Here is a 13,354-nt window from a genome sequence, read left to right as displayed (position 1 = left end):
ACTCCTATGTTCATGGCAGCCTTATTCACAATAGCTAAGATATGGAAGCAATCTACCGTCCATCATCAGATTAATGGATAAAGAAAATGTGTATATATACACAGTGGAATACTATTTTGCCTAAAAAAAGAAAAGAATTATGTCATAAAGTTGAATTCATAGTAGAGAGTAGAATGATGGTTACCAGAGACTGGTGGAAGGGCATAAGGGGATGTGGATCAAAAGAGTGCAATGTTTCAGTTAAGAGGAAAAAGCTTAGTGATCTATTGCAAAAAAAAAAAAAAAAAAAAAAAAAAAAAATGCTAACTTCAATAAATAATAATGTATTGTATATTTCAAAATTGCTTAAAGAGTTGATTTTAAATCTTTTCACTACAAAAGTAGTAAGTATGTGAGGTCCTGGATTTGTTAATTAGTTTAATCTAATCATACCTTGTTGTAAATATATACATATGTGTGTGTGTGTATGTATGTAGATATATAAATGTCACACTGTACTAATTATTTGTCAATTAAAAATAAAAATATAAAATAAAAGAATAAAACATTGGTACTTTTTAAAATGATAATTTGGAGAAGTTAAAACCAGTGTTCTTTCTTGTGCTTTTATAAACTATAAAATAAGCTATATGTACCTATAATACTTAAAAACACAAATAAAGGTAAGTTCTGTATGATTTATTGTTGTTCAAAAATTGTAACTCTTAAGATACAACTATAAATCTAAAAATAACAAAAACAGGGAAAGTCAACAGTAATATTCACGATAAGGGAAAATCTGAAAACCAAAACAAAACAAAAAAATTGTTAAATGCAAGGAAAGAGATGGAGAATTTGAACCACTCAAAATGTCTACAGAAACATTTGGCAATCCCCATTGGGTAAAATTTTGGAACAGAAAAGGTTAGAAAATAGTCTTCATATAAGAATTAAGCAGGATATTCCACTCCTTTTAGCTACAGCATAAGTGCAAAAGCTACGTTTTGAGTAAGGCAAAAACATTTAAAAAGAATATTTTTATTGAGCATAAAAACCATCATTCAAGAGATGAGCGTTAAGTTAGGAAGTCTCTTTTTGAACATAAAAATCATAATTCAAGAGATCAGTTTTAAGTTAGGGAGGCTGTAAATTTAAAGATAATATTTAAATATCTGAGTCCTTAGAAAATAAACAAAGGATGCATACATCTTTTGTATAAGTTTTATGACATGGAGGGCTGTCAATGTAAATTATATCATGACTTTGAAAGATTAACAGGAGTGCATATGAATGACCCATTGCTGAGTCTAGACTATTTTGTTGGTTTGATATATCAAAACTGTTCCATATGTTACACTTCTAAAATATTGCTTAAATCAGTTATAATCACCTGAGTACATGATGACTTGTTATAATCACAGGAGCACATGATGAATTGCATTCAGTAATGGGTCTCACAGATCAAAATCATTTTCAAACTAAAGAATGAAATTATATATAAATATACTATTATCTGTTTGATGTATTAAAGATAAACTTTCCTAAGTTTAACTTTATGATTTGAGGACAGTTTGAAGCCCCAAGAATTAAGTTTACAAATATTACATAAATAAATAAGAAAATATGATAGTTATAGAAGTTATAAAAAATGAAATAATAGTCAAAGATGCTAAGAACAAACTTCTTTCCAAAAAGAGTTAACAGTAGTTTAAGTATGTCCCTATTCAATTAAACTGAGTTTGATTATGATAATGAATATATTACAAATATGAATAAGTATATGGAGACTATAATTTTAGATTCCTAATATATTACCGGAAGGAATTTGGAAGGACTTTAAATACAAATAATACAAATTCTACATCTTGTGGAGAAATTATTCACTGAAAATAGTAATGAATTATTTGAACATTTTCTGAGCCTGTATCCAATTAGTTCAAGCTAAATATAATGACAGCATTCAGCACAGAATCTCTCAAGTAATTCGTCTACAGGTTATAGCAACAAGAAAGATACTTAAAATAAACTCAAAATAAATGTTCATTTTCCCAGTATAATAAATCTGGTACTCTGTTGGTTTTAATGTTTTGAAATGTTCTTTTATTCAACTTGGGCTGTGAATCAAGGGTTCCTGCTGCAGTTCTCTGTACCTTCAAATGGAAGGCTGAATAAATGTACTGTACTCTCTTTGACTGTGAATTCAAACATGAGTAGTGCCTTGCAGACTAGCAAAACAGAATCAAGTAGTGATGGACATACTTCTTAATGTAGAGGGAGAAGTAATAAGTAGGAAAATCGTTGGTTTAATGTCCTTGTCTAATGTGATACTATTTTAACATCTCAAAAAGAAAGCACACCCAAAAGTAACCTTTGTCATCCTAGATGATACTTTCTTTTTTGTGATTTACAATCATTTTTGTTTCTTTCATTTATCAAGAAGTTAAATAAATTCTGCAATCTCTCTCTCTCTCTTTCTGTAGATATGTGTTTCTGTGTGTGTGTGTGTGTGTGTGTGTGTGTGTGTGTGTGTATAAGTTTATGAAAAGACAATTGTTGGACTTCCTAAGAATAATAAACAGTTAACTACTGTATTATAAGTTATTTATTTCATAAAATAATTAACTTTGTAAGATCTCCACATTCAAACAATTTAATTAACTTAGCTACATAAATTCATTATTTTTCTGCATTTACTATTTTGATTTTAATAGTTTTAACAATTCGCTGTACATTTTCCTCTTCACAATAGACACATATACAGAAGTTGTGTTGCATTCTTCCATTGGGAGCTAATTTCATTGAATTTGAAGTGAATGTCCTCCCTGGCTATGCACTGCACTGTCTTCGTGGTATAATGTGAAGACTTTAGGCTTATTACGCAAAATCACAATCCTATAAATATTATTAATAGACACGTTTGTACATTAAAATTGTTATCCATATAAATTGTACTTATAACTTTTCTAGAATAGGTAGGGCAATGTTTTTCCTCATTTAAAGAAACAGAGATTGATTAGTATTCTTTTCAAATTCTTTTTGGATGAATATAGAGACAAGGTAAATATTTTCTTAAAAACAGGATAAGAATCTTTCTTAATGAATCAAACTCAGTGTTGGCAGGTAGCACCAAACTCCCACTCAGCTGTTCCAGAACCTACATTATGAATAAAATGTAGCTTAAGTTGTCTGGACAGAACAAATTAGTAAGACGATGTGCTTTTGTTTGTTTTCATATATCTGTGTCACCCATCATATTATAAATTCTATGTGGTTTCTTCAATGTTGCAATGCCTAGCATTCAGCAAGGCATTTGGCTCATAGTATGTGCTCAGTAAATATTTATTCACTTGAGTTTAAATTGAGAATGTGTAAATTTTGCCTTCTTGCTATTCTATAGTGAAAACATATCGGAAAAAAAATGACATTTTTATCGTATTTCTCCCAGAAGGTATCTCCAATCACTGGTAGAAATTCTTATCTTTTGTTCTACCACTGACTACAAAAGTAATATATAACTTACAGACATGACTGCATTCTGACACCAATTCTCTGGTATCAAGTGTGCATCCTACAATTGAGTTCAATTGTGACACTAACTACCCGGAGTTGGCAAAGACTCCACAAGTTAAGGCGCTCAGTCCCAGAAGACTGTGCCCAATTTAAACACCAACCATAAGGCCTAGGTGCCCTCAAGCCAACTGTATTCCTACCCAGCCAGCTACATATATAGGGCTTCCCAAAAACCCTCAGATTCAATAATTAGCTGAAATAAATCACAGAACAACAAAAGCACTATACATATGATTTGAAGAATACAAATGAACAGTAGATGAAAAAGTATGTTGGGGAGTGTCTTAAAGGGTCTCCCAAACACACGAACTTCCATGACTGTGATGTTGGGGTGCCCCATTGTCTCAGGATGTCAACATGTTCACCAACCAGGAAGCAATCCAAGCCTCATTTTTCAGAGTTTTTATTCAGGCTTCATTATGCAGGGAAGATTAACTAAATCATTAGTCATGTGCTGAAACTTAGCCCCTAGCCCTTCTCCCCTCCCTAGAGTTGAGGGTAAAGGCTAAAAGTTTCAACCTTTTAATCAGAGCTTCCTTTTTCTGGTGCCCACCCCAGCCTATAGAGGTGCCCCTCCATAAGTCCCTTTGTTGCCATAGCATCTAGTATGGTTGAAAAGTATGAATAACAAAAAACACTCCTATCACACAGAGAATTACAAGGAGTTTTGAAGGTCTGAGTCAGAAACCAGAGACAAAGACCAAGTATTTATTTTTATTGTACCACCTAGTCATCTCAGATTTTCATTATTTTGCTTCTTACATCGGGTGTAATTATCATATGATTGTATATTGTGATTATGATCATCATTTGGGAATGGTGATCACTCAAAAGCAAATTTAAAGAAAGCAGTCTTGAAGCAAATTGTGCACAGATACACACATTAATAAAAGGCTTTGTGAAAAACATCAAAGCAAGAGAAAAGAAATAAGCCTTTGGAAGAAAATGAGACAAACATTTCCCTTTTATTCTATTGCTGTTTTCTTCTTTTCCATTTCTTTTTCTCCTTGCCTTCTCCATCTCTATGTAGCTCTTCTACTGTTGCCTGTTACACTTGTTACACCTACTTTGTTGGGAGAAGTGTCTATGACATTCAAACACGAAAAGCATCACTGAGAAAATTGTAATGGTGATGTGAATATCCAAGACAAGGATAACATAAAAAAATCAGCAAAAAAGTGGACAAAACATAAACGAAAGGTCAGATGAAAAAGAAAATGGGCACAAATACTGTTACCAAGATGGCAGAATAGAAGGTAACCTGCTCATTTCTCCCCAAAACAACAAAATGTTCAACATTACTAATCATGAGGGAAATGTAAATCAAGGCCACAGTGAGACATCATCTCACCCCAGTTAGAATGCCTATTATCAAAATATCAAAAAGACAAAACATAACAAATGCTGGCAAGGATGCAGAGAAATGGGAACGCTTATGACTGTATAAGAATGCAGAGTGGTACAGCAATTATGGACAGCAATATGAAGATTTTTCAAAAAACTAATAGAAATGCCACATGATCCAGCAATCCCACTGCTGGGTATACATCCAAAAGAAAGAAAATTAGTATTTCAGAGAGGTATCTACAATTCCATGTTTATAACAGCATCACTTAGAACAGCCAAGATATGGAATTCACCTAAGTGTTTATCAACAGATGACTGGCTAAAGAAAATGTGATATGTATACACAACAGAATATTATGGATCTGCAAAAATAATGATATTGTGTTATTTGCAGCAACGTGTATCATTTCTCTTAACATAATAATCATTATGTTAAGAAAAATAAGTCAGGCACAGAAAGACAAATATATTCTGAAAAACCTTTAGTCTTTGTAAGTTTTCATAAGCATGAAAATCTTCAAACTTTCTCAAACTTGCGTAAGCAAATGGTAGACTACAAAAATTACACAGGCTGCAAGGAGGGTATGTTTCTGAAGTCACATAGGTAATGATGGCTTGAGAAGAAGCTTGAGTGGAAAGACAGGGACCACAGAAGACAGTGGAAAAGGGAGTTCCTCAAGATAGCAAGGAATAATCAATGAATTTCACAATATTTTTTCGTGTTGTTGTTATGAACTAGTTATCCTTCCACGTTTTTAGCTCTTTCCATTTCTCATTGAAAGACAGTGTTGTGGTGATGGGATTCAGGATATGCTACTCCAAAATATGTCAGCTTGACATGTGAGAAAATAGCAGCAGCAGGATGGACTCTCTAACCTTCTCTCACCCCTCCTTCCCTGAAGCAGGCCATAAAACTTAGCTAACCTTCCACTGAAAGTAGGTCATCAGATCCTCATTCCAGAGGGTTCCCCCTCTACTCAGAGGAGGGCAATGTCCTCATATCTGAAGACAAAGAGACGCCAAGAAGATCTGAAAAATAGGCCTTGCTAAGTCACCTCCCTAATTTATTACCATGATACCCACTTTGTCCAATCATAATGCTGTACAGCTGTCCATGCCTAGATATATAAATACACAGATTTCCCTGTTTCTTTGAGTCTTTGTTTCTGAAGACATCTGTCACATATTATTTATGTTCAATAAATGTGTTATATTTCTCTCTTGTTAACCTGTTTTTTGTTATAGGGGCCTCTGCCCCTATAATAATGGGTGAGAATTTTTTTCTCCCTATTGGAGCTCAGAAACTAATACCCCAAAATATAGTGCCTTGACATGCTGAACAGAATAAGAAGCCTCTCGAGATCTCTCTGACTCCCCACCGCCCTACAACCTCCTCTCAATCCTTTCTCTCCCAAAGCACAGGATGAAGTTGTTCTCTACAGTTCCTTTATTGGCCTAAAGTCTGGACCTGCCAAAGAAGAAAACAATTACTCTGGTCTCTTCCTTGAGTTTTAATTAACTGAACTCACATCACAGGAAGCAAGATTGTAGTCTGTCAACACATCTGAACAGACTTTTGTCACAAACCATTGTCTGCTCTGTGGGCCCAACAGATTTTGTCCCAGGCCATATTATATGTTCCTCAAGTCTACTGAATTTTCCTGAAGATCATTTACTATGTGTCCCCACCAAATCATTTATACCTCTCATCTCCCTTTCTTCTAGGAAAAAAGTATATAACCATGTGCACCCCATTGCATGGTGGGGCAATTACTTGGTGATTCTCCCGCATGGGTGCTAATAAGTTTGCATGCCACTTCTGCTATTCATCTGCCTTTTGTGAGTTTCAGTAAACCTTTGGAGAGCAAAGGGATAATTTTATCTTCACCCCTATATCCCCTTACAGTAGATATTCTTCACTACATAGCTACTTTCAGTAAATCTTCACAGAATATTATTTCTGATACCAATAGAAACCATATATTAATATTTATTAGAATGCAAGATCTATAAGGAAAACATCAAAGCTTAATCATCACAAAAGTAAAGTAATTGGGAATAATACAGTCTAACATTCCACATCTATCCCTATAAATCCTGCCACTTCTAAAACATGAATGAAGACCACTTAGTAGCAAAAAAAGTGTGTCAGCAGCCAAGTTGTTGTTTATTTCTGATTTATTTATTTATTTATTTATTCAGAGACAGAGTCTCTCTCTGTCACCCAGGCTGGAGTGCAATAGCTCAATCTTGGCTCACTACAACTTCTGCCTCCTGGGTTCAAGCGATTCTCATGCCTCAGCCTCCCGAGTAGCTGGGACTACAGGTGCACACAACCACGCCTGGCTAATTTTTCTATTATTCGTGGAGGCGGGATTTCACCATGTTGGCGACACTGGTCTCGAACTCCTGACCTCAAGTCATCCACCTGCCTTGACCTCCCAAAGTGCTGGGATTACAGGTGTGATTCACCATACCCAGCCGGGATATAAAATCTTAATTGTGTTTCTAAAATTGAAGGTCTCACCTGTGAAGATGCAAGGGCATCTATTTATAGATAGATAGAAACAATATTCATAATTGTTTGGAAGAATAAAAATCCATGTATCCCTCAGCCAACAGTAACTATAGAAAAAGCTACTGATTATTTAAATATTGGAAATAGAGATCAGTTTTCTAATCCTAAAAATCTTCTTGCACCCAGAATACAAATATGGAAAGATAATTAAATACTGTGTTAGCTGTCATACCAGTAAATAGTCATGATTAAAAAAAAAAAAAACTTGATTGGAAGATTTATCATATCATTCATGGAACATTGTTTGATACGGCTACCATAATAAAGTAATATTGCCTGGGCGTTTTAAACAGTATAAATTTATTGTCTTACAGTCGTGGAGGCAAGAAGTCTGAAATAAAGATATTGTCAAGATTGGTTCCTTCTGAGGACTGTAAATGAAAGCTCTCTTCCAGGCCTTTCTCCTTGGCTTATAGAGGACTGTCTTCTGTTTCCCTTCACATTGCCTTCCTTTAATGTGTGTCTGTCTCTGTATCTAAATTCGTCCTTTTAATAAAACTGTCAGTGAGCTACAAATTAGAAACCACCCTATGGTTTCCTTTGAAGTTGACTGCCTTTCTCTAAAAACCACATCTGTAAGAGTTAGGACCCCAGGACAGCATTTTTTTTTTTTTTTTTTTTTTTTTTTTTTTGGATGGGCATGAGATTCAACCCACGAGAATATAAAAGACTAAAAAGTTTCTACATTTTAAAATTTTTAAGTTTCTAAAATCCTAACTTTAACATAATGTGGTAACAAGTGGATCAAATAATTTTCCACGGCTTTATAACATTCAAACCACTGATTTCAATCCCACTTCCTCTAATCTTTCTATCCTTGAATACTTTGGAAATATATTGATGTATTGAGTTTCTTTTTTCTTCGTGGGAAAAATCTAAAAGGTATGAGAGCAAATACAAATCTCAAAAAAAATAAAAAATAAAAAAAATTACCCTGATGACCAAAGTTCCTTCCCCTTTCCTTGGAGCATTTTCTTTAGAAAACTTGTAAATTCTTTCCCTGTCAAAAACTTGTAACTGGAAATCCTTTCTCTGTCAGTGAGATAGATGCAAATCTCTGAAAGTTAAATAAACCTGTAGTCAGTTTTGCATTCCAGGAATGTTTTTCTTGTGGGCCTTGGGGGTATCTTTTTGAAATGTGAACATTAAGGAGGAAGGCAACTTGTGTCTCTCTCTTTGGGAGTTTAGCCTAGATACCTGGGTCTTAATTGTACTTTCTTGTTTGCTGCGAAGATATTAAGTTTTATTTTTCCTTTGGATAAGGAGATGTATGTAACTGACTGGCATGTATATCTCATAGTTTTCTTCTTTTCCTCTAATGCAATAAGCACACAACCATGTCAACACAAATGCTAACAAATACTGAAAATATCTTCCACAATTATGACCTTGCTACATCAACTGACTCGTCAACAATCTGAATACACAGAATAAAATTCTTATTGGTGACAATATCAACAAATATAAAATCTATCATTAAGATTTTAGTACCATTTATTTGAGTACTAATTATATATCAAATGCAGGGCGAAGTGTTTTGCATAGATTACGTGCTGTAATCTCTAAAATGACCCTACTATTTAAAATAGTTCCTACCACTATTTTCCATATAAGAATCCCAAGGCTATGAAATAATTTATCCAGTTTCCATTCCTCAAAAGTAGTGGCGAGTTGGACCAATCTGACTCCAGAGCCCGGCTTCTTTAGCACGACGTGATTCTACCTCATTTACCATGAGGCAGGCTGTACTCCATCATGCCAGCACGGATTCCTGCTGGATTTCTGATTATTTGGTTTGCTTTTGAGTCTGAGTCAATTTAGCCCGGCTTGCCATCTTTTTTTATGTTGCTAAAGTGATGTGGCATAGTGGAAATTCTCTGTCCTGAATATTAATAGTCTTACATTTCCCTTACTGAATTGGACTGGTAGCTGTATAATCTTGGGAGAGGTATCTATCTAGCCTCAAACTGAGTTCCACATCTGGAAGCAGGGCACAACAATTTCCCTATGGCCATGAAAAAGCAGGGTAAAGCTCTATAAACATTATGTGTATGACTAGTTTTGGAGAAATCAGTAGATATGGGTACAGACACCACCTTACTCAACAATATGTTTCCCAGGAATTAGGACAGCGTCTGGTCTGTCATAACGGAAATAACTAACCAAAAAAATATAAGGCATAATTTTCTCTACCTCTTATATTGTTATAAGAAATGAAAACAGCCTAGATTTAACTATTTATTTATTTTTAGAAACAGGATCTCACTCTGCCACCCAGGCTGGCGTGCACTGCCATGATCGTAGCTCACTGCAGCGTTGAACTTTTGGGCTCAAGGGATCCTCCTGTCTCAGCTTCCCAAATCACTCTGATTATAGGCACGAGCCACTACACCCAGGTTAACACATTTTACGTGTGTAAGACTGGGTCTTTTTTTTTTTTTTTCCTTTCACATCTAGTTCTCTCAGTACACTACAATTTAGTAGTAAGTCAAAATTGAGTGCAAAAACCATCTACACCCACACTCAGCCTGTATACTGAAAATGGAAACCAAATCTTTCTGACTATATAACATTACTTTGCAATTCCATTGTCTCTATTAGCATTATCCGGATCTCTTCACAGTCCCGATCAAGTCTCTGTTTTGAAATATCATCATTAAATTAAATTCCAGTTCTCACTAAATTTTGACCTTGTTTTCCTCCCTCTGAGACCTCGCCAAACTTCTGTTGGGGAGGCAGTCTCCCCTACCTAGGTAAGCAATAAACTTAGCTTTACGTCAGGTTGTGTTGGTGACATCTGGGAAGCCAGTTTTCAACAAAGCCTATAGTTTTTTAAGACCTTAAGGATTTTTTGGAAACTGAAAAGCCCTGTGTAAAGATAGATTTCATGACATAGCAAATAAGTGAGTATACACATTTCTGTTGCATTCTTTCACAAATCATGTGTTTAATACTTAATAATAATAGAACAAAATATCTCCATCATATTTACCTGTGATATAAATTGTTCAAATCTGTCAATTCACATTTTTTAAAAAATTGTAAACTAGAATTTCATCTCCCAAACAGAAATTCAAAACAGCATTTTATTTTTACTATCTCATGGCATTTTTATTTATATATTTACAGAGTTAACTTTTGAATAAAGATGGTTACATCTAATTTACTTGATAATGTGGGGTCTTACCTTTTCCAGTTTTGAAAGAGCAAGAGAATAACAGTCTTTGGCTCTGAATTGCATGAATCTCATGTTGGCTGGGTGAGTTAGCTCTGTGATAATACTGAGACTGGAAAACAACCTACATTTCAAAAGAACATTTGCATTACACTAACAATCCAATATGGTATTTTTTATAACAACATATTTATGAGTGAGTGATTCCTAGCCTTAGGCATAAAACTATATCCAATTACAACAGCAGGCAGTGCCACATAATATCTTCTGTACAATGCAGGAAAAATGAAACAATATTTCCCAAAGAATATTTTAACAGACATTTTAGCACAATAAGAAAAATAAATTCAGTAATTTGGCTTTTATTAGACATTTTCTCTTTACAATTATGGAACAACATAGAAGAGAAACTCATAAAGGTGATTTAAGAAGTTACAAGGTTACTTTGCGATGGCATTGAAACAGAAATTTGTAAAGATAAATAAGCTGATGGGCAAAAATTTCACATAATGAGCTTCTCATCTATTATGTGAGCTCTTTCATGTCCTATGGCCCCTTATTCTCATAGTGCGCAGTTTTTATATGTCAAATCTTGCTATAACAAACTTCTGAGACGAGGAAATCATTTATATAAAATTTCATTGTAATGAATCGGGGCCAAAGCTAAAGCATTGATAGTGTTCCCCAAAAGTCTCCTGAGAATTTTTTTCACAGGTCCCATGGCTTCACATTAGCTTTCTTCCCATTTGACACTCTCTCAAATATACACCAAAACGAGCACACATACATACACGCTCACACAAGATTGACTCCCCCCAGAGAAAAGAGGCAGGATGATACCACAATAAATGCTTTTTATTTTTGCTGTTGTTCATGATCTGATCCTTACCTGATATCTATGCATCCCTGGTAGCTTTCCTTGTTTAAATATTTTGATATTCTCTGTGGCAGCCACTTCTGTGATAATCAGCTTTTTTTCCATATGATATGTCTTTAAACCAAGTTATGACCACTTACAATTCCCATCATTAGGCTGAACCATCCCTTGAACTCAGGGACTAGAACTGACTGCAGATATGCAGAATATAAACCGCCTGTTTGTGTGGCTCAGGAACAAACAACTCCTGCTGCTCTCATTTTATGAATGTATGCTCATTCAGTCATGAGGGTGCTGTGACTTCCGTGTGCCTGAGTGCTTGATGTGGTACATGCTTCTTTTCACATGGGAGCCCTGTCCCCGAACCCCAGTGTTACAGATGAGTATTTACCTTTCCTCAGGTCTAACTCCGGCAGGTTGATGGATGATTTGCCAGGACTGCTCCCTCCTGCTGGGGAGAGTGGGCCCACCCTACTGCTCTGCAGCCAGCAGGGCCTTTCTCAGCCTTCAGACCAGGCTTCTCTGATTATCTGCCTCTCAGGCGTGTTTCCACTGGGCTTTAGTCACCATTCTAGTTAAGACACTAACTCATCCTTAAGAAGAGTTTTTTTGGTTTTTTCCTCAGAGTTATCTGCGAAACTTAACACGCCCTCTTGGCCGTGAGCCCAAATGGACTAACATTGGGTCTTACACAATCAAGGCCTTTGAGAGCTAGGATATCTTTGGGTATTTTGTGAAATCTTTTAATAAAAGGAAGAAATATAGCCAGTATTATATGGCTTAATCTTCATTTTGATAATAAATAGTGTTGTAGTTCTTGATTTAGGTAAATTGTAATAATCGTTATTAAAATAATATCAGCAAAACAATAACCAGGATATAATTTCTTTTGCTGACTTCTAATGTTAAAAATACAGTAATTTTATTTGTGCAACTGATACCTTTTTCAATAGTTCTGTGACCTTAAATTCATTACAGAAACTCTAAATATCAGATTCTGCAAAGAAAGGATGTAGCAAAGCATGAAGCTAGTGGCTATATACGAAAGGTAGTGTTTCCTAGTTAGAATGGTTATTACTATTTTCTTAGGTTTTTTTATTTTTCTCATGTTGTTATTTCTGCCTGAAATGCCATTTCTTTTCTGTTTCCTTTTCTCCTGAATCTCTATACTACGAAATCACAACCAATACTTAAAGTGGCTCTCAAATCCATTCAAGATGAAACTTAAACAATTTTTAAAGTCAGAATCATCCCCTCCACTTTGGCTCCCCAGTGTTTGATTTATTGATTAAACTACCTGTTGGCCTCTCAAGCTTCCTGGTTGGTTTTATTCATGCCTTAGTTATATTAATAAATCGTCACACCAAGAAAGCAAGGTTTCCCTCTCAGTGCCTATGACCTTATATTCCTTTAATTAACAAATCTTTGTGAAAGTAAACAATTTCTCAATTCATGTTTGTGCATTTGAGATGAAATCTTGATGAACAGGGCACGAAATTTAATTAGATGAGCTTACGGAGAAACACTATAGCATCCATATTTCACAGGACTTTCTTTCAGCAGCTCTATTCTCACTCAAAAGTCACCCATGATGGTACATTCAATAAATAAAAGTTATTTTCCCAAAAACTCGTTAAAAATTAGAAAAGTGGCCTGATGGAAAAAAATGTCTGTTGACTTTTGGCTGGCAAACTCCATCTGGTAGGCCTGGGAAATGCCACCAACTGCCAAATTTCATACCATCTGGGAGTTTCAAAGTATTTATTTAAGAAATATTTTAAAATAACAATGTCACTAAAGATATTCACCATATATGGTTGTCACAGAC

The 13,354-nt window shown here is 34.9% G+C and overlaps 1 protein-coding gene across 4 annotated transcripts in view; it reads right to left on the bottom strand.

The window, feature by feature from the left end:
* KCNT2 (potassium sodium-activated channel subfamily T member 2) overlaps positions 1 to 13,354 on the bottom strand; it is a 399,106-nt gene that overhangs the window by 87,762 nt on the left and 297,990 nt on the right. For all 4 annotated transcript variants that reach the window (XM_050782689.1, XM_050782710.1, XM_050782700.1 and 1 more), the window contains one exon: positions 10,662 to 10,773. In XM_050782689.1, the coding sequence (XP_050638646.1) occupies positions 10,662 to 10,773 (112 nt within the window). The remainder of the gene's footprint in view (positions 1 to 10,661; positions 10,774 to 13,354) is intronic.

Source organism: Macaca thibetana, chromosome 1 (assembly GCF_024542745.1).
Source record: "Macaca thibetana thibetana isolate TM-01 chromosome 1, ASM2454274v1, whole genome shotgun sequence".
NCBI lineage: Eukaryota > Metazoa > Chordata > Mammalia > Primates > Cercopithecidae > Macaca > Macaca thibetana.
The sequence above is the reverse complement of the archived record's forward strand: the minus strand, read 5'-3'. Positions and strand labels throughout refer to the sequence as shown.